At 41.4% G+C, this 23,225-nt stretch overlaps 1 protein-coding gene across 4 annotated transcripts in view; it reads right to left on the bottom strand.

The window, feature by feature from the left end:
* Positions 1–23,225, bottom strand: part of KAT6A (lysine acetyltransferase 6A) — an 81,742-nt gene that overhangs the window by 44,284 nt on the left and 14,233 nt on the right. For 3 of the 4 annotated variants that reach the window (XM_073325198.1, XM_073325199.1, XM_073325197.1), the window contains 3 exons: positions 3,949–4,057; positions 1,009–1,090; positions 22–157 (listed from right to left, as the gene is read on the bottom strand). In XM_073325198.1, the coding sequence (XP_073181299.1) occupies positions 22–157; positions 1,009–1,084 (212 nt within the window). In that variant the 5' untranslated portion in view covers positions 1,085–1,090; positions 3,949–4,057. Of the gene's footprint in view, positions 1–21; positions 158–1,008; positions 1,091–1,292; positions 1,409–3,948; positions 4,058–23,225 lie in introns of all 4 variants that reach the window. The other variant, XM_073325195.1, reaches the window with a different exon arrangement.

Here is a 23,225-nt window from a genome sequence, read left to right as displayed (position 1 = left end):
TTTCTCCTTAAAGCAACTTACGCTGTGTTTTGGTTCTTTAACCTGTTTTTGGGACGTCCTATTGGGTTGGCATAGCGTCGTTTTATCTGTGCTGCCTTCTTGTGTAAAAGTTTTCTTCCTTTCTTCCGTGGCCGGCATATCTGACATATCCACATACCTGTAAGACACAAAGCCTCATCACAGGATGAAAGAAAAAACAGAGGCAAGAAAGGTCCCCTCCAGATGGAGTGAAGAACAGTCTGACAGACCCCCATTACTATAAGGTTGTAAGAAAACTATCTTTCTGTCCTAGCAACCTAAACTCAAATCCTGCCTTAGTGGAAGCACTCACTCCAGAAAGGCTCTATAGGTAAGTTTTTAAGCATGCTTCCTGCAAGCATAGAGGAGCCCAGGCATCAGATTATCAGAAGAATAGTACAGAAGGAAATCCATTGAATGAGTTCCTACTTTACTTAAGGATAGTGCCTCCAAACTAGGTGGAGACATCACCACACCATGTGGGAAGACTTCGATATAGACTTCCCTTATACATGGCCTTTGAGGTACGAGAAGAACAGAATAAATTGAGCTTATGCTCCAGGAGCTACTAACTGCACAAACAGAAATATCTGCTGCCACTTGAAGGACTGCATATCAGTTTTTTTCTTCTACACAAAGCTACTCACTCACCCAAAGAAGTTGATAATGATAATCTGCTACCATAACCTCCATCCCCTCAGACCTCTGAAAACTTTTAAACCAGGAATTTAACATTTTGATTCTTTCTATTGAAAGTAGAAAAGGAAGAGAATAAAGGATTCTCATCTGAAGGTTACATGGAAAGTACATGCTCTCCTCACTCTATGGCTTTTAATACTGGAAAAGTGGTGCAATGAGTGAGATGAGTGGTGCAATGAGTGGGTAAGGAGGAGACGGGAATTCTCTTATTTTCTGATATGCCAATACTTTCAATTTGCCTCTCTCCCAACATCTCTTTTAATTCCCCCATTTGTTACACAGAATCCTCACCTTTCGGCATCCTGGTGAGAGGTGGGTCACAGCACTCCATGTGAAAACCTCGGTCACATGAGTCACAAAATAGCATATTATCCTGCGAAAAAGACAGACAGCTCTAGTTAGCTTCACGTCAGAGGACTGCACCAGGTCCAGCTCTCAGTTGCCACTGACCCCAGACAGGCTACGTCAAGTTCCCAACCATAAATGTACAGAGTACTGGTTAGTTCTGAGTCTCACTAGGTAACCAAAGATAAGCCAAGCAGAAGCTGTAAATGTTTGGTTCCAGAAGTACTCACTGCATTTTTGCCCTGATCTCGACAGGAGCTGCAAGTTTTGCACTCAATGCACTGCCATCGTAAGGCCTTCACTCGAACTGTTAGCTCTGGAGAGAACTTCAAACAGGACGGATGACCTATGAAAAAAGGATAGATAACCCCAAGGAAGCAATTCTGCTGCTGTCATTGCTCTGGGACAGACATAGAGGAGGCCTAATTAGTCATATCTTTCACATACAGTTTCAGATACCCAGAAGCGCCTTCTATTTCAACACAGATCTCACCAGGACTTGGTGCTCCAGCTCATATAAACTTACAGCTCAAAATCAGATATATTGCATGAAGTTTGGCAGCCCCTTTCCTAGTTGAATACATTTGGACTTAACTGAAGAAATTTTTGTGAACTGATTGATTCTTTCTCATAGAGACAAATAAAGATCTTTTTATAGCTAAACTGTCCTTTGTATATCATTTTGAACACATGAGCAGATGACTAAAGTGAACTTCTAACTTGATATTTTTTGTAGTCATTTGTAACTCGTTTTAGATCAGAGCCACACTGCAGGCACTTTATAACTACATAACAAAAAGGCTGTCCCTGCCACCAACAGTTTACAATCTAAGTACAGGACAAGGTACAGCAGATGGATACAAATAGGGAGCACAAGGAAACAATGAGACAGTAATGGTTGCTAAGTTAAGCAGTGGTCACAGTACATCAGCTACCTAACCACTGTCAAGTTTTTTGCAGGCATCATGACAGAACAGAGTTTTAAGGAAGGATTGGCAAGGGGACAACGAGGTGGCTTTGTAGATGTTTAAGGGGAAGTTCTCCGAGGCATATGGTGCAGCATGAGAGAAAAATTTTCAAATAAGCATATTTGGGCTAACAAATGGACAATGAATGCTGGCATCATTGGTAGTAGAGGAGACAGATTATAGGTGGTGAAGTGAAGATAAGTAGATTGCATTTGATGTGGTGTAGAGAAGAAATAGCAGTGAGTCTGAAAATTGATGTTTCCAGCAAGCGTTCTGAATGGATATAAATGAGGCAAGACAGCAAAGTCTGGGTCTTAGAGAAGTTATGCAAGAAAAAGTGGCAAGATTTAGGGTGGCCATTATGGTCAATGGGAGAGCTGATCCAGTGCTGCAGGTAAAATGAGGTGAGGGCAAGGAGTCGAGCAGCTAAAGAATCAAGTGAGTCATCAACATGGAACAAAGGCACAGAGGATGACTGTGGGATACTAAGATGAGAGACAGATTTTGGAAAAAGAAAAGGAGTACTTGTGGCACCTTAGAGACTAACAGATTTATTTGAGCATAAGCTTTCGTGAGCTACAGCTCACTTCATTGGGTACATGCATCTGATGAAGTGAGCTGTAGCTCACGAAAGCTTATGCTCAAATAAATCTGTTAGTCTCTAAGGTGCCACAAGTACTCCTTTTCCTTTTTGGAGACAGACTAACACGGCTGCTACTCTGAAACCACAGATTTTGGAGAAGTCCTACAGCCTGTGTTATACAGGAGGTTGGACCAGATGATCACAATGGTCCCTTCTGGCCCTGGAATTGATGACGAGATCACTGTGATCATCTAGGCAGATTTCCTGTGTAACACTGGCCATAGAACTTCCCCAAACTAATTCCCAGAGCAGATCATTTAAAAAAAATATCCAGTGCTTCATTTAAAAATTGCCAGTGATGGAGAATCCACCATGAGTCTTGGTAAATTGTTTCAATAGTTAATTACTCTCATTGTTAAAAATTTACACCTTCAGGATGTCTTGGATAAGTGTGGTATAAATGCCTCATTTAGCAAAGCACTTAAGTACCTACTTAAATGCCTAAGTGCTTTGCTGAACTCGGGTCAAAGAAATGACAAAATTAGCCATAAAGAAGACAGCTTTCTAAAAAGTTTACAAAGGGCTTACTGGACTAGTTATGTGGCACTTAAATGCAACTGTCCCCCAAGCTGAAGGAGCACAAAGATCAGCTAGCCAAACCCTATTGTTCCCCATCCAGGACAGTCATGTGGGCACATCATATTAGATCAGAGGTTCTCAGGACAAAATTTTTGGTGGTCACTCTCACACTTTTTCCTAAAATACTTAATTAGCTTTAGAAAAACCAAATAAATATGCATAAATTATAATGATCTGGATATGTATATTATTTACTGATAGCTAGTAAGTCTGTTGTGAAAAGTGATATTAACAAACATACAAGTATCACTTTTCACAGCAGACTTACTCAACCCTGGCAAGCCTGGGGACAAATTAAGCCCTGGATGGAGGGTCAGGGGAGGCAGTGGGACCAGAGGAGACAGGGGTTGAGGGAGGTAGCGGGGGGCTGGAGCCTGGAGCCCCATGTCCAGAACCTGCCACCCCAGGGCTGAAGCCCAACGCCCCTGGGAAGGCGGGAAACTTGTTGGCTGCCCGCTCCTACAGCATTGTGCCCCAGGTGACTCCAGAGGGGGCAGGGCCCAATCCCTGCTGGTAGCCCCAGCAATCAACACCAAGGCAGTGCATCCAGGAGCAACAGGGAGGGGAAGGGGGCGGGACTTTGCCCTTCCTCCCCCACTCATCACAGCTCAGGAGGCTGTGGCCACAAGGAAGGCCCATGGTGGCCGCATTTGAGAGATACAGTTGTTTCCAGGAGCACTACAAGTGGTCACCTACCACTGTTGCCACAATCAGCACACGAGATGAGCTCCTCAGGTTTTTTCTCACGATTCTGTTCTTTTGTACCAAGGCAGAAACTGCAGATGGGAATTGGTTCAGCAACCGGCTGTGAGAGAAAAGCAGAGATCAAAGTGCTCAATAATTTATCATTCTATAGCCTGTTGAACAAATTTTCAACTAATTATACAACTTACATAGCATGCAGAGGAAAAATTATATAGAATTATATACAAGTTAGTGCTAACCTCATGATACAACATATATTGTACTGATGTGGCTGGGAATTGTAGCTTTAAGAGGAAATTAACATACACATAAAATTCCATTAAAAAACTATATCAAGAGAACACTAAGGTTGCAGGTTAAGCACTCAACCTTAATTCTGGCATTTCCCAACTTTAATTCTGTACTTTCAGTGTGCCCCCCTTTGTACATCTGCATTAAGATACAGTTTTTAATTACACAATCACACACTAAAGTGCTCCAATATATTATACAATGTTAGATGTTCATCACATCTACTACTGGATGCAACTCTATGCCAGAAAGAAATGCGCAGATCTCATTTATATACAAGATGCTTCAATGTAGCTGGACCAATCCAACAGTGGTCTTTTTGCAAGCAAAAGACTGATTTTATGTAACAGTAATACAACTTGGGGGATGCTATTGTCACTTCTCTCTGTCAGACTTCAGTGCACACCACACACCGGACAGAGACTGGGTTGTGTTTTCCACAGTGTCCACCAGATGGAAGCACTCAAGACAAATGCTGTAGAAAATTCCCACAGTGTGTATCTTGGGGCTAGATGCTAACTGCATAGCAGGATCTGGAAAGGAATGACTATTTGGGGGAAAAAAAACAACAAAAAATGTATGGATAAAATCAGAAGTTTTAATCCTCACCCTCAGATTAAGGAGATTTTAAGAGTAACCTACTGAGAAGTGTCCAAGTGGCTATCCCACTGGTTCTGTATCTAATTATATCCCTGGGATAGCTAAGGGATTCCCTTCCATTTCCTCCATTCTTGGTTAGCATTCTGGATAAGAGACCAAACAACACGACAATAGATGGATGCAACACACAGGCACTTTCTTCTCTTGTTTGAAGGAGGAAGCTAGGCAGGGTTTGACATGTTTCTTGATGGAAGGGAAAACCAGGTAAAATGAGCCATGTGTAAATATCTCCATCCACAGTTAGGATGGTGATGTGCATGGATCCCTTGTCTTCATTTAAAATTGCGAGAGGAGAGGATAATACCAGGCACCCACAAACCTTATCTTTCCATTCCTGGTTAGGCTTAGGATACTAGACAGTTAGTTGTTCAAGGTTAGTTCTGGGAAATACATGATTTGCTGGTGCATTAATTTATGTTATGTGAATTGATACATTTTAGGAAATTGCCTTTACTCTCTTCCTTTTGTATTTTCCTGTCAGATGTTTTTATCCCACTGCCTCTCCTTAGCTGCAGTGTCCTCTTTCTATGCAGCATTTATTACTCCAAGTGCAAATTACCTTATTATTAAACAAACATGATCTCTGCCATAACATTACCACCTCTCTCTTACACAGCTATTTTCATCAGAAGACCTCACAGCACTTTACAAAGGAGGCAAAGTATCATTATCTGCATTTTACAAATGGGGATACATAGGCACAGAGAGGTGAAGTGACTTGCCCAGGGTCACTTAGCAGGCCAGTGGCAGAGCTGGAAACAGACCCCACATCCCTCTAGTCCTAGTCTTGTACTCTGTCCTCTGGGCCACTGCAGCTCCTACTCAATAAGAATCCCAACAAGAATAGCTATTCTCTTTCAAAGCAATGGTACATGCAGTACAATCCTTTTAGGGTTTAAACTCATCAAAACAACCATTACTGACATTTTTAATTCATTATTTATAATCAGAGATAGATTAGATCAATCATTAACATTTCTTAATCAGAAAATATTTCTCATTCATGAACTTCTTTTAAAACTAGTATGTTAATTTGTTTTCAATTCTACCTGTCTAATTCTGCCAGCAACCTGATCACTAAAAATAAGACCATTTCACATCTTGGATTTCATTGTGCCCCATTCTCTCATCTCCCCTCCAAGAGGATATTTTGTTTCAGACTGAAGTCCTATGGTCCATTTGCATAATGAATCTGAACTACATCAGAATAATCTTTCTGACATAAGTTAGTATATGAAACATAAATGCTGTTGCTAACAGAAAATTATTTTACATAACTGACCATTAGACAATAAATAATGATATCTCTATGCCAACATCTGAAACTGTATAGATTTCCAATTCAGTCAGAATTAAGGGCTATCATGATGCTAATGTTCCTTTGGTTAAATTCTATTTGATAGAAGCAATGTAACTAGAAGAGAGCGCTACAATTACATCCAAGTTGTGATTTTATATTATGCTACTTTGTTTCAAAGGTGGCAAAACACCACCAACGCAGAAAGTAAAATTTAAGCAATTAAGGGTACTTACAGATTTGCTTTGAACATAAAAGTTCTGTTCTGTTATAACAGAGCTGGGATAAATACTCAATATAAACAATAAACTTCATCGTTTTAGGACTGAATTCTGTGTCAGATCCTAATCTCAGTCACTCACATATCTCAAGGAAAACTTTACAGGCTACTGGTAGTGAAGCCTCATCATCTTTAAAGGACTGTAGGATGATAAAATTACTTCATACATTCCAATAAGCCTGAAGTATTTCTGATCTACTCTTCAAAGCCATAAGAGTGTTCAAGTCTCACACTAAGATGTCATCTGGAAATATGAATTGCTAATGCAAATCACATAGAAAGAAGTCACCACTGCAAGAGAATACAACGTCAAAAGAATGCAAAGCTGTAATTAAACTACTAGCAGCCTGCTCTCCCACTTGTATGTATATGTGCATCACAGAGGCACCAGGAGACTGCAGGTACATACATCACACAGGATAAAGAAACAGGAAATCACAACTGGAACACTGTGCACGGTTCTGGTGATTACAGTAAAAATCCATGCATTTCCCCTGACATTCAGGAGTTACATCAGGGATGTATTTGGCCCAGGGTCCAAAGCTGTGGTCTAATGGACTAAACACTTGGCTGAGAGTCAGAAGACCTGTGTTGTACTCCCATCTTTGCTACTGACCCATAGTATGGCTTCGAACATGTGATTTAACCCATTGGTATATTAGTTAGCCCATCTGTAAAACTGGGATGCCACCACCCACTTTTAGAAAGAACTCTGAGATCTATGAATTTAAAGAACTATACTCACAAGATATTGTTAAAGCAATATCCAAAAAGTTTCACTAGTAAAACTAAAAATTTTTATTTTTTTTATAATTTTTATTTTTTTGGACTAAAAATTTACAGCTATTGATTCATTGTACTGATGACTGGTTGCAAAACCGTTTCAAATAAAGACCTTGGCTGCTTTCATACACAAAAAACTTCTTAACACTGTAACCTTGAATCAAATTTTCTGTACTTGATCTCTGCCCAAAACTGCACTTTTTTGCTGCTGCTGAAGGTTTGAGCAATATCCCTTCAAACTTTCACCATGAAAAAAAAATTGTCATCACACTTAAGATAGGTCTTTGGCCAAACAGCTAAATTTGAAACATGAAACAAAGGAGATAATCCTCGAATGAAAACCAGCAATCTGGACTGGTTTTGTTTTAATCAAGGTATGACTATTTGAAAACTGCAAACTCAGTATATACAGCAGAAAACTACCTTAAACCTACATGTGCACATTTAAACAGATCAACTACACATGCACAACTAGTTAAGTGCACATATGTTAGTTTCAAGAATTTTCAAGCCCTCTGGTGAAGCTCAAAGAGAATGTAAGTGACACAAACCAGTAACCCACAGATTTTAATTCCTTCCCCCAAGACATTAGTTTGTCCATTTTGCACACATGCACTGCAGTATTGGCACTGAAGAATTTTCTCTCTCTCTCACACTTGTTAAATGCAACATCTTACAGAATTACCATGAAATGTGCTAGATGTGCAATATGGTCAAGTTAATGTTGCCAGAGAAACTTTAATTTTGGACTTTTCTAACTTTTGAGTGTTTGATCTCAAAACCTTAATGTTGCATTAGTGTTAGTTTTGTATTTACACATGCCATAGTTTGGGGACCTTTGGTTTATTCCAAAGAGCCTATCATGTGGACCACATACATATATCAATAGGGCCAGATTAGGTTCGTGATATATGGGTGTTTTGTGTCATTGTTTCCTTCTACTCCATCAGTCTCTCTGTATCCATTTGTTGTTTCTTGTTCTATACTTAGATTGTAAGCTCCATGGGCAGGGACTGTCTTTTTATTCTGTGTTTGTACAGTACCTAGCACACTGAGGTCCTGGTCTCTGACTAGAGCTCTTAGGTGATATGATTATAACAATCATTGACATTTTAGGGCTATATTTGACTTAAATACTGAGACTAGAAAATAATTTATTTTAATGATGTAACCTTTTCAGAAACTGGTAAGATTTTTATTTAATTTAGATGTTATATATACTTTCATCATGCTCATGTAACTACAATTAATTGAAGTTACTAAGTGACAAGACTTAAGAGGAAATAGACTGAGAATGATTAAATAGTGAACTCCTGTTTGTAATACCTTATGCCCTGATTCTGCAAACACGTGCTTAATTTTAAACACATACGTAGTTCCAATGAGATCAAGTTCAAACTAAGCATACACATAAATCTCTGCAGAATCTGAACCTGACTGAATATGTACTGTGGGTTATTGCCCACTTTGATAGAAGATTTACTGACTAATAATAAATTAGAAGATTGCAGGTATCCTAATTAAATCTACACAATCTTGATAGAGGTTATATGACTAGGTTAACAGTAATTATAAGATACATAAGGGTTGCAGTCTATTACAAACACTAATCTTAAAATGTAAAAATATCGTAAAAATCATGGCACAATTTATGAGCCAATCATAACAGTTCAATCACCTTTTTATGTTACTTCTTGTGCATCCTTTGTATGTGTTTTGTTTTTTTATTAAGGTAATTTCTTTGGGACAAGGACATGTCATCTTACATATCTGTAAAATGCCTAGTAAATTTTGGGGCACTGTATTAAAATGAAAACAGATATGGCCCTAAAGAAGGCAGATATTTGCTGAAATATCAGCTAACAGTTATTTTCCTTCCAAACATAAATTGCTTGAAAATATGTAAAGGATATGCAAGGAATCTGGTTGAGGACTGTGGTTAGAGCTGGGAGAACCTTGCTCCAATGACTATTTATAAAAAGTAGAAAGAAAGGGAGTACTTGTGGCACTGAGAGACTAACAAATTTATTTGAGCATAAGCTTTCGTGAGCTACAGCTCACTTCATCGGATGCATTCAGTGGAAAATACAGTGGGGAGATTTTATATACACAGAGAACATAAAACAATGGGTGTTACCATGCACACTGGAACAAGACTGATCAGGTAAAGTGAGCTATTACCAGCAGGAGAGATGAGATGATAAACATGGGGAAATAGTTTTACTTTGTGTCATGACCCATCCACTCCCAGTCTTTATTCAAACCTAAGTTAATGGTGTCCAGTTTGCAAATTAATTCCAATTCAGCAGTCTCTCGTTGGAGTCTGTTTTTGAAGTTTTTTTGTTGAAGAATTGCCACTTTTAGGTCTATAATCGAGTGACCAAAGAGACTGAAGTGTTCTCCAACTGGTTTTTGAATGTTATAATTCTTGAGGTCTGATTTGTGTCCACTTATTCTTTTATGTAGAGACTATCCAGTTTGACCAATGTACATGGCAGAGGGGCACTGCTGGCACATGACGGCATATATCACATTGGCAGATGTGCAGGTGAATGAAGAAACAGATTGACAGAGCCAGAAGAGTACCCAGAAGTTACCTACTACAGGACAGGCCCAACAAAGAAAATAACAGAACGTCACTAGCCATCACCTTCAGCCCCCAACTAAAACCTCTCCAACGCATCATCAAGGATCTACAACCTATCCTGAGGGATGACCCAACATTCTCACAAATCTTGGGAGACAGGCCAGTCCTTGCTTACAGACAGCCCCCCAACCTGAAGCAAATACTCACCAGCAACCACACAACAAAAACACTAACCCAGGAACCTATCCTTGCAACAAAGCCCGTTGTCAACTGTGTCCACATATCTATTCAGGGGACACCATCATAGGACCTAATCACATCAGCCACACTATCAGAGGCTCATTCACCTGCACATCTGCCAATGGTTACAGGGAGTCTGCTTTCTCCTTCCCCCTACCGTTTTATGAATCTAGTTCTCCTTTGTTTTTGTCAAATTGCCCAAAATTGAAACAAAAAATTTTGAGTTGGGTCATCTTCCTATGCAGCATGTGGGACACTTGCCAAAATTATCTGGGTGGGTATATCTCACTTAATAATTTCCCTGCCATTGCAGGGCCTCAAGCACTTTGCACTGTAGTCCCTCCTATTTTCTGCCTGTGGGACATAATAGCTAGATGAGAGGAAAAACAGTCCACCACTTTCTCACTTCACCCCACTCTAGAGCCTCCTGGTGGGAGGCCTGTGTACATCTGGTGTACATGTCATTGCTACAATACTTCTGCACAGTGAATCACTCCAGGGTCAGTCCCTGCTGCTGCTCAATTTTCTCAAGCTACACAAGTTTTGACTGACTTAAAAATATGAGTTAGTCTGCAAGAGTAAAGCTAAAAGGAAAGGAGTTCAATTAGGAACACAAGGAATTAAGACAGTGAATCAGACCCATAACCCAGTTAGTCCAAAATCTTGTCACTGACAGCAGCCAGTACCAGTTATTACAGAGGAAAGTGCAAGAGCTCTGAAGTGGGGTAGTTATGGGACAATCTGACAACAGGAAAGTTTCCTCCTAATCCCCAACAGCTAGAGGTTGGTGCCCGCCCTGAAACAGGGTTTATAACCCTTTTAAACAGTTCCCTGCTCCCCCAACAACTCTAGATATTCATGTTAGAGTGTGTGTGTGTGTACATACATGTTAGGGAGAGAGAGAGAGTGTGTGTGTGTGTCTGTACACACACACACAAAATCCTTTTTTAATTCTGCTAAGATCTTGGTCTCAGTGATATTTTATGGCAAGGAATTCCACAGGCTAATAGAGTATTGTGTGAAGAAGAGTTTCTCTTTCTCAGTCTTGGATTTGTAACCTTACAATTTCATTGAATGTCTCTTTGTTTTTGTATTATGGGATTTGGTGAAGAGAAGATCCCAACTGGCATTCTCTATACCATTCATTATTTTGTATATTTTTATCATGTCCCCTCTTATTTGTCTCCTCTCCAAAGTAAACAGTTTCAGCCTTTTCAATCTCCCTTAATATATGAGTATTCCCATGATCCTAACCATTCTTGTTGTCAGACTCTGAACCCTCTCTAATTCTGTTATTTTATTTTTTGAGCTGTGATGACCAGAATAGGGATATAAATACTGTTTAAAAAGTTAACCGTTTAAACAATTAAAATTATATAGTTTAAATGTTTAACTGATTAAAAGGAGAGGGGCTGGGGCGACTCCAGCCGCCTGGGCTGGGGTCGGCCAGTGCAGGGCCACTGGGGTCAGCCAGCCGACCTGGGGGTTAACAGGTAAGGCAGGTTAACTGGTAAGACTAATGCTTATTGGCTAACATTTTACATCCCTAGACCAGAACTGAACAGTTAATTTAGAACCCAGTAAGGTGTATGAGAAGTTCAAATAATTCCCTCCAATATGTATTACTTTGCATTTATCCATACTGACTTTCGTATGTCATTGTGCAACCATTTTACTTAGCTTAGTTAGATCTTTTTTGAAGTTCTTCAGTCTTCTGTGGGCTTAATTAACCTCAATAATTTGTGTCACCTGAACATTTTGCCACCTGACAACTCACCCCCCTTTTCATATAATTAATAAATATATTTAACATCACCCCACTATTAACTTTCTCCCCTGGTGAAAACTAATCATTTAGTCCTATTTTTTGTTTTTTATCTCAGTCAGTTTCTGATCCATACAGAACTTTGCCTCTCATCTGACTGCTTAGTTTCTTTAGGAATCCCTTGTAAAAGACTTTTTCCAGGGTCTTTAGAAAATCTAAATAAATGTCAGCTAGTTCCCGTCTATCCACCAATATCCTGACACATTCAAAGAATTCGAGTAGATTAGTGAGGCATGATTTTCCACTGCAGAATCTGTGCTGGTTAGTCCCTATCATACCATGATTTAAGTACTTTATAGTTCTATTTTTAATTGTAAATTCAACTGGTTTACCAGGAACAGCAGTAAGATTTACTTGTATAATCCCTGGGTCACCCCTACTGTCTTTTTTAAATATAGGTACAACAGCTGCTACTCTCCAATCCTTCAGGATTGTAGCTGATTTTAATGAGATTGGCTATTTTAGCTGGCAGCTTTACCACTTCATTCCAAAGGGATGTGTGTATTTCCTGCTCCTTTATTTCTCTGTCCCCTCACCTCCCACAGAAACATGCTGACACCTAGGAAGGGAGCCAAAGCATAAAGAAATGCAAAAAGCACACAGTATTTTTTTTAAGTAGAAATTAAAGCCTTGTTTTAAATAAAAATCCCTCACACATTTTAATACAAGAAGTCAGCAGCAGTGCATTCTAGAACTCATGCCTGCAAGAGGTCTGCCAGAACCCAAACCAGGTAACCAAAATAACAGAATAAAGAGTGATTCCCTTTAATGGTAAGTGCTCGACTCCCCTAGAGTACACTCCCAGAAGGCATGCACTGTTTTTCTGGAACAGAAAGTGAATTCCCTTCTACTTACTAATGGGAAAGATGACAAGTAATTTCACTAGTCTCTGGTTCCGTTTATTAATACATAAAATGGGGATAACACTTACCTGCCCTCATAAAAATTTGCAGAATTCTTCAGCAATGGTCCAGACTCACCATGTTATCCAGATTCACAGTGTTACGACAACATTTTAGACCGCAGAGTAGTGCGTAAGCTTGAAAACTTGTCTCTCGCACCAACAGAAATTGATCCAATAAAAGATATTACCTTACCCACCTTGTGTCTCTGTCTTTTTGATTGTTAAATATGACACTTTTATGATATAAAGAACACAAAGTCCAGATTTTTAGAAAAGCTGAGCACGCAATACTCTAACTAAAGGCAACGTGAGCTACAGGCACTCAACACCTCTGAAAATCAAGCCCACAGTTACTAGGATGATGGATGCTTCAGACATACATACATACATGTAATTCAGTGCTGAGTAATTCACAAAACTGGGTGACGAGGCAACAGAATGACAGCTGAAATTCAATGATGATAAATGCAAAGTAATGCATATTGGGAAACATAATCCCAATTACACATACATAATGATGTGGTCTAAATTAGGTGTTACCACTCAAGAAAAAGATGTTGGAGTCACTGTGGATAGGTCTCTGCAAACATCTGCTCAATGTGCAGTGGCAATCAAAAAAGCTAATACAATGTTAGGAACTATTAGGAAAGGGGTAGATAATAAGACAGTAAATATAATAATACCATTATATAAATCCATGGTACGCCCACACTTGAATACTGTATGCAGTTCTGGTCACCCCATCTCAAAAAACATACATTACAAATGGAAAAGGTACAGAGAAGGGCAACGAAAATTATTAAGGTTATGGAACAGCTTCCATTTGAGGAGAGATTAAAAAGACTGGGACTGGTCAGTTTGGAAAACACACAACTAAGGTGAGATATGGTAGAGGTCTATAAAATGATGAATGGTGTGGAGAAACTGAATATGCAAGTGTTATTTACTCCTTCACATAGCACAAGAACCAGAGGTCGCCTTATTAAATTAATATGTAGCAGATTTAAGACAAAAAAAAAGGAAGTACTAGTCACACAGCGCACAACCTGTGGAACACGTTGCCAGGGGATGTTGTGAAAGCCAAAACTATGGCTGGGCTCAAAAAAGATTTAGATAAGTTCATGGAGGATAGGTCCATCTGTGGTTATTAGCCAAGGTGGTCAGGGATGCAATCGCATGCTCCGGGTGTCCCTAAAGCTAGGGCTGCCAGATGTTGGGACTGGATCACTTGAAAACTGCCATGTTCTATTCATTCCCTTTGAAGAATCTGAAAAGTTCTCCTTTTTCCACAATTTTTTTTTTGGGGGGGGGGGCAAGTTTCCATGGATAAGTATATCTAACTAAGTGGCCTCTCCCCATTCAACTTTTACGTATTAATGATAATACAGTATTCCAAAACTCCGGGGATGTATATTACATTAACACCATTCAGCTGTTCAGATGCTGTGCCCTATACTTCCTTACACAGTGGGATGACTAATATCCACAACACGGAAAATATTTCCTTGTCAAGGGCCCTATGCCCAATAGTATTTTCATTCACAGAATTACATTTCCACCTCATAACTCTTGTTTTATACAAATACATATGAAAAATGTTACTTTAAAATTTCACATTACGCATATTGCTTTTTTCATAAGGCATCTGGGGAGGCAATATTTAAAATCAGCAAGGGACTGTGGAAATCCTACCTTTCTGTAATTTTAAAATCCTACATAGGAGAAAACTGTACTCATTCCTCTGCAACACAGTGAAATAGACATGATCCTTGCTAGAATCAATTATTCGCCAAAGAAATGTGCTCTAGAATCATGGGCCGCGGATATTGAAGGCAGGGGAAGGCTGAGCCTCCCCAAACAGCCTTGCGTGGCCCTGCCCATTGCTCCACCCTCAAAAGCCCCTTTCTGCTTCCTGGCACTGTGTTACGGGGGGCTCTTCCCCCTGGGGCCGGGGCCAGAGGCTGGGGTTAATGGGAGCTGGCCTGCGCACTGGGGCTGAGGGGAGGAGGAGGCCCGTGCCGCCCGCCCACCCGGCGCTCCGGGGCTGCGGGCCACGCCGCCCGCCCACCCGGCGCTCCGGGGCTGGGGGCTGCGGGCCACGCCGCCCGCCCACCCGGCGCTCCGGGGCTGGGGGCCATGCTGTCCCACCAGTGCACTGGGGGTGGGACGTGCTCGGGCGGCCTGAGCCTGTGGGGCTGGTGGCTGCATGGGGAAGGGGAGACCCCTGGGCTTCAGTGGGAGGGGAGGGGCCTCGGGCAGAAGGGGCAGGTGAGCCAGGGGGCTAGGCTCCCTGAGCCCGGGGTTCACCCACCACCCATGTCTAGAATCTAAATTTTTGTAGCCATCATGATTGAGAGAAAAGACTTTAAAATCTGAATCTCTGACCTAAGGCAAAATTTCTTTTCTAAGGACTCTACCCATATAGTGCATCTGGTGAAGACACTCTATCCTGACAGGAGAGAGCTCTCCTGTTGGCATAATAAACCCACCTCCATGAGAGGCATTAGCTATGTCGGCGGGAGAAGCTTTCTCATGGACATAGTGCTGTCCACACCGGCGTTTATGTTGGTGTAACTTACGTCACTCAGGGGCATGGTTTATTCACACCCCCGAGCGATGTAAGTTCTGCTGACAAAAGCTGAAGTGTAGATATAGTCTAAGTATGTGAACAGTCTGTCTAAAGCAATCACTGACAGGTGAAATGTCCCAATCCATTTCAGTATAGTTTTTATGCTGAAACCTATTGACAGTTTAAAGGCCATCATTGCTATTTCACTGTTCAATCATTTTGGCAGAAACAAGCAGTTAATATTTATCCATCATTGCTGAATGTAGTAGTGGCATGGGGATAGTTGGTTTATGCCAAGGGTTTCAGGGGCAGATAGCTCAAGCCACCACTCAAGTTTCTAGTCCTCTATGCTCCTACTCCAGGGCCAGGAAAAATGGATATGCATGTCCTCTCCAGCTCAAGCATATTCTAAGTGCTAAAATCCCAAGCCACTTCTCCCCATGTCCCCAACTAGCCCTTTATCCAGTAGCCAAAAGCTACATCTTTCCTCTGACAAATTCCTGTGTTTCCTGATTGCTTTTACCTACCAGGAACGTTGCCAATACAAGTCCAGTGCCACATCATCAAGTGAATATTGGGGGCAGCGGTGGAAACGTTATAAAAACTGATCTGAAATTAATTTAACATGAAAATAAACACATGGAATACTAAATTGATTGCAGTATTTGTTTTCATTTTTAAATAAAAACCTGTTTCTGAATTTACTTGAAATTGTCAAAATGTCATAATATCTAGTGCAGTTGACCATAAGAAATTGAGGGTGGTTACTGCAGGATTTAGGTCCAGCAGGCTACACTATGGCACTAAGCAAGCAGGAGCAAACAAGAGAGGTACAATCTAATGAGCAAGGATCTAATTAACTAATAGGTGGGTGTGAGAGGCATGTTCCAGTGAGTGTACTTCATTACATTGTTTATCCCAGCATCCTCCTCCCAAGGAACTAACTTCCAAGATCACCTCCACAGAAGAGAACTCCCACTTTTACATGTGCTTTTCTCATACTTTACCCATCTCAGAGATCACTTCTCAGTGATTGGTAACCATGCCTTTATCTTTGCCAGGGAAGCAACTTTGTTTAAAATATTTCAGGAATACTAAAGATTTGGGGTGAAATCCTGCCCCTACTGCAGTCAATGGGAGTTTTGCCATTGACCTCAATGGGGATTTCATCCATAAATGAAATATAGTTGAAACTTCCTGTCAGAGAGCTATAGACTATGTCAATGGGAGTTTCCTGAGAAGCTGAAAAGGGCCAAATCTCATGTAAAGGACAAACTTTTCTGCTGCAGGATCTTCCTATCCCCCTTATTACAACTGAATCTAAAACCACTCATTACCATTAAAATGTGCATATGCATCATGCTTCTGTTTATCTCCTACACGAGTTCTCAGACAGATGAAACATTGTGTAAGATGACACCCTGAAGCAACCCAGCATGTTATTAAAGATGAACTGCAAAACTAAAATAAAAATTGAATCCCAGATGTGTACTAAATACAACCAACCATGTTTTAAGGGGCATTCCACAACTACTAACCTAAAATATTAACTAAATCTTCATTTAGTTTTGCAGTTCACTTTTGAATGGTTTCAGACAATCTCATTAACAGTTTCTGTTTCAGATAAAAATAAGCATGTCAGATTTCCAGCTATTCTATTCAAGTTCTTATATCATGCCTATCAAAGGGGTATCCGCATGCTTTCCAGTGGTGCATGAAGTGATGTGAAGCTTCTGTCACATGTGTTTTTCTCTTTCCTTCTCTCTTTTCCTCTCCCCAGGAGGGAAAATGTATGTGGCTGTATGTTTGGGACAGGGTAGGAGGACAACTGGCAAAGCTTAAGAGCTGGATGCACTAACTATCTTGCAAATTGGGGTTTTTTTGTCCTTAAATACAATTTTTTTCTGCAGCCTGGAGTGGAGGAACTAAGTGTATATCCCTCCACTGAAAACAAGTTCACTCAGGATAGTTGTGCTCAACCAGCAGCCACTGCCCTCTGTGGATAATCCAATTTGGCAGCCACGCCGTGCCATTTATTAAAGTAACCCACTAGTACAGCAGGGGAAAGCGTTATGGTACTTCCTTTGGGAATAAGCATTGGTCTACTTCATGCAGCTGATGCCTGCAGAGAGTTCACATAGAACTCACTTATCTTAAGAGAATTTTAAGAAGTCTCAGTACAATTAAAAACCTGAGTTATCTCTTTCTTGATCTTCTGTGCTGTTCTTATCACTGATTCTTTCACCTTCTTGCCCACAGTCTTCTACAGTAAGGGATCTTGTAAACGTAGCACTCTTTCAAAGAGAACAGAAAGAATTTAACCCTGCTCCAGCAGCACAAGGTGAAAAATCTTTTCCTTCACAACTAGGAGACTTCCTGTTTTCATCAATTCTGAGACTCAACAAACAAGACACTAAAAGCAAACACTTTTACATGTCCAATCAGCTCCAATTTTTGTATTTAATATCCCACCCTATAAAACATTTTTAATATTATTAAGATAATTATAATAAGGCTGAATGGAGATGGGAGCCTCGGGAGAGTATCCCTGTATCAGAGAAAACATAATTGTAAGGATGGAGAGATCTCATTGCTGGTCTGTTTGCTCAGCAAAGAAAATCCTGGCAAGTGAAGAATACATGCACACAATAAGAGATCCGGGAAAACAAGATGAGAAGCAGCCAGCTTAGCTTCATGCTGCAGATTTCTGGCAGACATTCAAAACTCCTTCTGCTGTTTTTCTTGCAAGCACATCTATCTGTGTAATGTCATCAGATCCAGAGAGGGAGGGAGGCAGAGCGAGAGAGAGTGACAGTGTTTTATAGGCTGCCAACCTCTCAGCACATGCTGTTACTATACAAAGGATGTTTAGAAAACCAATGTGCTGTACAGATTCAGAGACTGCACCCCCTCCTAGAAACATCTGCAGGAAGAGAACTGCCTATGGAAAGGAAAAAAGCCTTTAATTAAAAAGACTGTTTTCAGCCAGTGAGACAAGGTGGGCAAGGTAAGATCTTTTATCGGAACAACTTCTGTTGGTGAGAGAGACAAGCTTTCGAGCTTACACAGAGAGCTCTTCTCCAGACCTGAAGAAGAGCTCCGTGTAAGCTCGAAAGCTTGTCCCTCTCACCAACAGAAGTTGTTCCAGTAAAAGGTGTTACCTCCCAACCTTGCTTCTCTAATATCCTGGGACCAATACAGCTACAAAAACATTGCATTCTGCTAGTGGCTCAATTTTGCAACTCACATAATTCATGGAGGAAAAAAATCTATCCTATAACCCCACAGAAAAACCTCCTGGGTTACACCAGTGACCCATAGAATCAGTGCAAGTCATTGTCAACAACTTGAATGTGCTCCGCTTCCTACAGACATTTCAGTGCTGTCAGATGCTCATCAGATATCAGCACCACCTCTACTGCATATATGTCCACATACACCAGAAGGTTTAGTACACAATCCTGCTTTGGGGAAGAAGGACCTACATAGTCATGGAGCTAGGAAATAGAAGTACTGAAACGTTGCAGGCACAGAATTAAAATCACATTGTACAAACATACACTTAGGTGTTTGAGTTGCTCTTGTAAGGGAATGTATAACTATATTAACAGGAGTGTTGCGGGAACTGTCCTGGTCTACTTGGCACTGATGAGGCCTCAACTGGAGTGCTGTGTCCAATTCTGGGTGCCACACTTTAGAAAAAATGTGGACAAACTGGAGAAAATCCAGGAGAGCGACAAATGGTTTAGAAACCCTGATCTATGTGGAGAGATTAAAAAACTGGGTACGTTTAATCATGAGAAAAGATGACTGTGGGGAAACTTGATAACAGTCTTCAAATATGTTCAGGGCTGTGCTAAAGGGGATGTCGATCAATTATTCTCCATGTCCACTGAAGGTAGGACAAGTAATAATCTTATAATCTGCAGCAAGTAGAGACTGAAGTTGGATATTAGGAAAATATGTTCTAACTCTCAGAGTAGTTAAACTCTGGAACAGACTTTCAAGGGAGGTGGTGGAATCCCCATCATTGGAGGTTTTTAGAAACAGATTGGACAAACACGGATGATACTAAACTGGGAGGAGTGGTAGATACGCTGGAGGGGAGGGATAGGATACAGAAGGACCTAGACCAATTGGAAGATTGGGCCAAAAGGAATCTGATGAGGTTCAATAAGGATAAGTGCAGGGTCCTGCACTTAGGACGGAAGAACCCAATGCACAGCTACAGACTAGGGACCGAATGGCTAGGCAGCAGTTCTGCAGAAAAGGACCTAGGGGTGACAGTGGACGAGAAGCTGGATATGACTCAGCAGTGTGCCCTTGTTGCCAAGAAGGCCAATGGCATTTTGGGATGTATAAGTAGGGGCATAGCGAGCAGATCAAGGGACGTGATCGTTCCCCTCTATTCGACATTGGTGAGGCCTCATCTGGAGTACTGTGTCCAGTTTTGGGCCCCACACTTCAAGAAGGATGTGGATAAATTGGAGAGAGTCCAGCGAAGGGCAACAAAAATGATTAGGGGAATGGAACACATGACTTATGAGGAGAGGCTGAGGGAGCTGGGATTGTTTAGCCTGCAGAAGAGAAGAATGAGGGGGGATTTGATAGCTGCTTTCAACTACCTGAAAGGGGGTTCCAAAGAGGATGGCTCTAGACTGTTCTCAATGGTAGCAGATGACAGAACAAGGAGTAATGGTCTCAAGTTGCAGTGGGGGAGGTTTAGATTGGATATTAGGAAAAACTTTTTCACTAAGAGGGTGGTGAAACACTGGAATGCGTTACCTAGGGAGGTGGTAGAATCTCCTTCCTTAGAGGTTTTTAAGGTCAGGCTTGACAAAGCCCTGGCTGGGATGATTTAACTGGGAATTGGTCCTGCTTTGAGCAGGGGGTTGGACTAGATGACCTTCTGGGGTCCCTTCCAACCCTGATATTCTATGATTCTATGAACCTACCACACAGTGACTATTAAGAGAACTGCCACAGCTATAGCGTATTACATTTACCAGATAGGACTAAGCCACAACCCATTTATTCTGGTTCAAAATACTCAATGCTATTTCAAAAGGTACTTGCTGCTCAAATTGATCCAATATCTGCTTCATGTGACAGCAACTGCAAGAAGAGGGGAAAGTCTGGAACCAGAGAAGTAACACCCGTATCCTGTGAAGAAAATTATTTGGAATGGAAGAAACCATGGTCCTGTGGGCAGGACAATGGATTAGGGAGCCAAGAGACCTGGGAATCTATTCCCAGCCTTATCAATCTTGGCAAAATCACTTCACCTCTGTGCCCCCAGTTTCCTCCTCTGTAAAATGAAACTAATGATATTTACCTTCCCTTGTAAACAGCTTTGAGAACTGTGGCTGAAAAGCCCTACAGGGCTAGTAGGCAAAGGTCATTTTATAAGACTGCTTTGGACCACAGTTGGGTGCAGGTTTAGGAACTGCAGAATCAGCCACCACTCCTCCTCTCACTGAGTGCCAACAAATCACAATTCCTGCTGCTCTCTGCAAACAAGATGATCAAGGGGCAATCATAAGGCAGCATGAATTGAAAACACCAGAAACTACTTAAAATACATTTTTGTGCCCAAGGAAATAGCCTCAGCAGTTTATTTTTAGAAAGTATTTGAAGGAAAGCTCCACTGCAATAATCCATTCCTCTGTGTACCTGCATGTTGGTGGGCATTTTCCTTAGAAGAGATTCACTGAAGTGAGTCACGTTTGATAGACTGCTGCCCAAAAGCAAAGTGATTTGGCTCTTCATGAGAGAGACATACAGCTTTGCTCAAGCTAGCATGTTAAACACAGCCGCGTGGATGCAGAGCCATGGGTTAGCCACCCGGATACAAGCCTGCCCAACCCTGTGGGTCCATATTTGGGCAATGACTATGGCCCTACAAAATTCACGGTCCATTTGGGTCTATTTCATGGTCATAGGATTTTTTAATTCGTAAATTCATGATTTCAGCTATTTAAATCTGAAATTTCACGGTGTTGTAATTGTAGGGGTCCTGACCCAAAAAGTAGTTGGGGGGGGTCCACAAGGTTATGGGGGGGGTGGGTTGCAGTACTGCTATCCTTACTTCTGCGCCGCTGTTGGCGGTGGCTCTGCCTTCAGAGCTGGGCACCTAGAGAGTAGTGGCAGAGCCAGTGCCAGCAGCAGCGCAGCAGTAAGGGTGGCAATACCAGACCGTGCCACCCTTACCTCTGTGCTGCTGCCTCCAGAGCTTGGCCCTCAGTCAGAAGCCGCCACTCTCTGGCGGGCCAGCTCTGAAGGCAGCAGCGCAGAAGTAAGGGTGGCACGGTATGGTATTGCCACTCTTAGTTCTGCGCTGCTGCTGCAGGTGCCTCCTTCAGAGCTGGGTGCCCGGCCAACAGCCGCTGCTCTCCGAACACTCAGCTCTGCAGGCAGCGGAGAAGTAAGGCTGGCAATACTGCTACCCCCCTGCAACTTCCTTTTGGATCAGGACCCCCACTTTGAGAAACGCTGGTCTCCCCCATGAAGTCTGTATAGTATAGGGTAAAAGCACACAAAAGACCAGATTTCATGGGAAGAGACCAGATTTCACGGTCCGTGACATGTTTTTCATGGCCGGAATTTGATAGAGCCCTAGCGATGACACAGCCTAGCCACCTGAGCATAGATCTAGCGTCCTAGGGTGTTGGGCAGGCTTGTATTCAGGTGGCTAGCCCCTGCCACAATGTCTGTGCTGCTACTTTTCGTACACTAACGTGAGCAGAGTTACCGCATGCATGTCTGGCCTAGGAAGCACTCTCCCAGCTGAAGTGCAGACATTCTCATGGAGGCCGAATTATTACACCGCACTACTAAGAAGATAAAAGAAAATACAACATTTGTCTTTATGGCATTATACAAATAGACAATACATCCTGACCTTAAATACAGTGGTCAAGTTTGGTCACCTCATCTCAAGAACTACACCTGAAAAAGCTGGGGTCCAAAGAAGGACAACGAAAATAATTTAGAGGCAGGAAGTGAGGACAGGGATTACAGACAAGAAAAAGGAGAGATGGCAATAGAAATATAAAATAATGGTCACACAAGCTCTTTTAATTTATCCCTTCTCATAATGTAAATGTAAGAGGCATGTGAAGCTAAAAGGAAAAACAATACAAATACCTGCTCTTTTTGTTTTTATGAAGGGGGGCTTATGTCACACTGGAGGGGACATCTGAAAGAGTGCCATATTTGTGGGGCTGAGGTGAGATAGGGAAAATAATTGCTCATATTTTAGCATGGCACATCAAGGCTGAACTCATGGCAGCTACATCATCATGTGAAAGGCCAACTGAAAAAACGGCAGAAATGGAGTCAGGGGATGAAATTTCAAACATATAACAAAGAGAAACAAATTTTTATTTTGCAATTAAAAATTTATTAGTAAGTCATCACAAAGGAACTTTATAGCATGATGGGGACAATATAGATATCTAAGTAAATAGAAAATGTTTTTTCATTTGCAATTCACCTTTGAAACACACCAATTCTAAACCCATGACATGCGGCAGGGGCGCTTGGAGTGCTTGTTGATAATGGGCCTTTGTCTCATATGACTGAGACTCCCGAATTACCATCAGCACTATATAGCTCTGGATACATCTCCTGAACCATTCCAGAACCATTAGAACATCAGCTCAAATGCTGACAATCTTGTAGATAGTATGCCTAACAGGAGGAGAAAATCCCAGGCTCACGCGAGTGTAACTTCTCCCAAAACCAACATGTCCTTGATTCAATTCTGAGAGTCGGGGACTTTGTTTGCAGAGGTCAGATTCACCTGGAAGAAGTCTCCATCTCCAAGTTAT

The sequence above is a fragment of the Lepidochelys kempii genome, chromosome 26 (assembly GCF_965140285.1).
Source record: "Lepidochelys kempii isolate rLepKem1 chromosome 26, rLepKem1.hap1, whole genome shotgun sequence".
NCBI classification, from domain to species: Eukaryota; Metazoa; Chordata; order Testudines; family Cheloniidae; genus Lepidochelys; species Lepidochelys kempii.
This window is presented reverse-complemented; position numbering and strand designations above follow the sequence as displayed.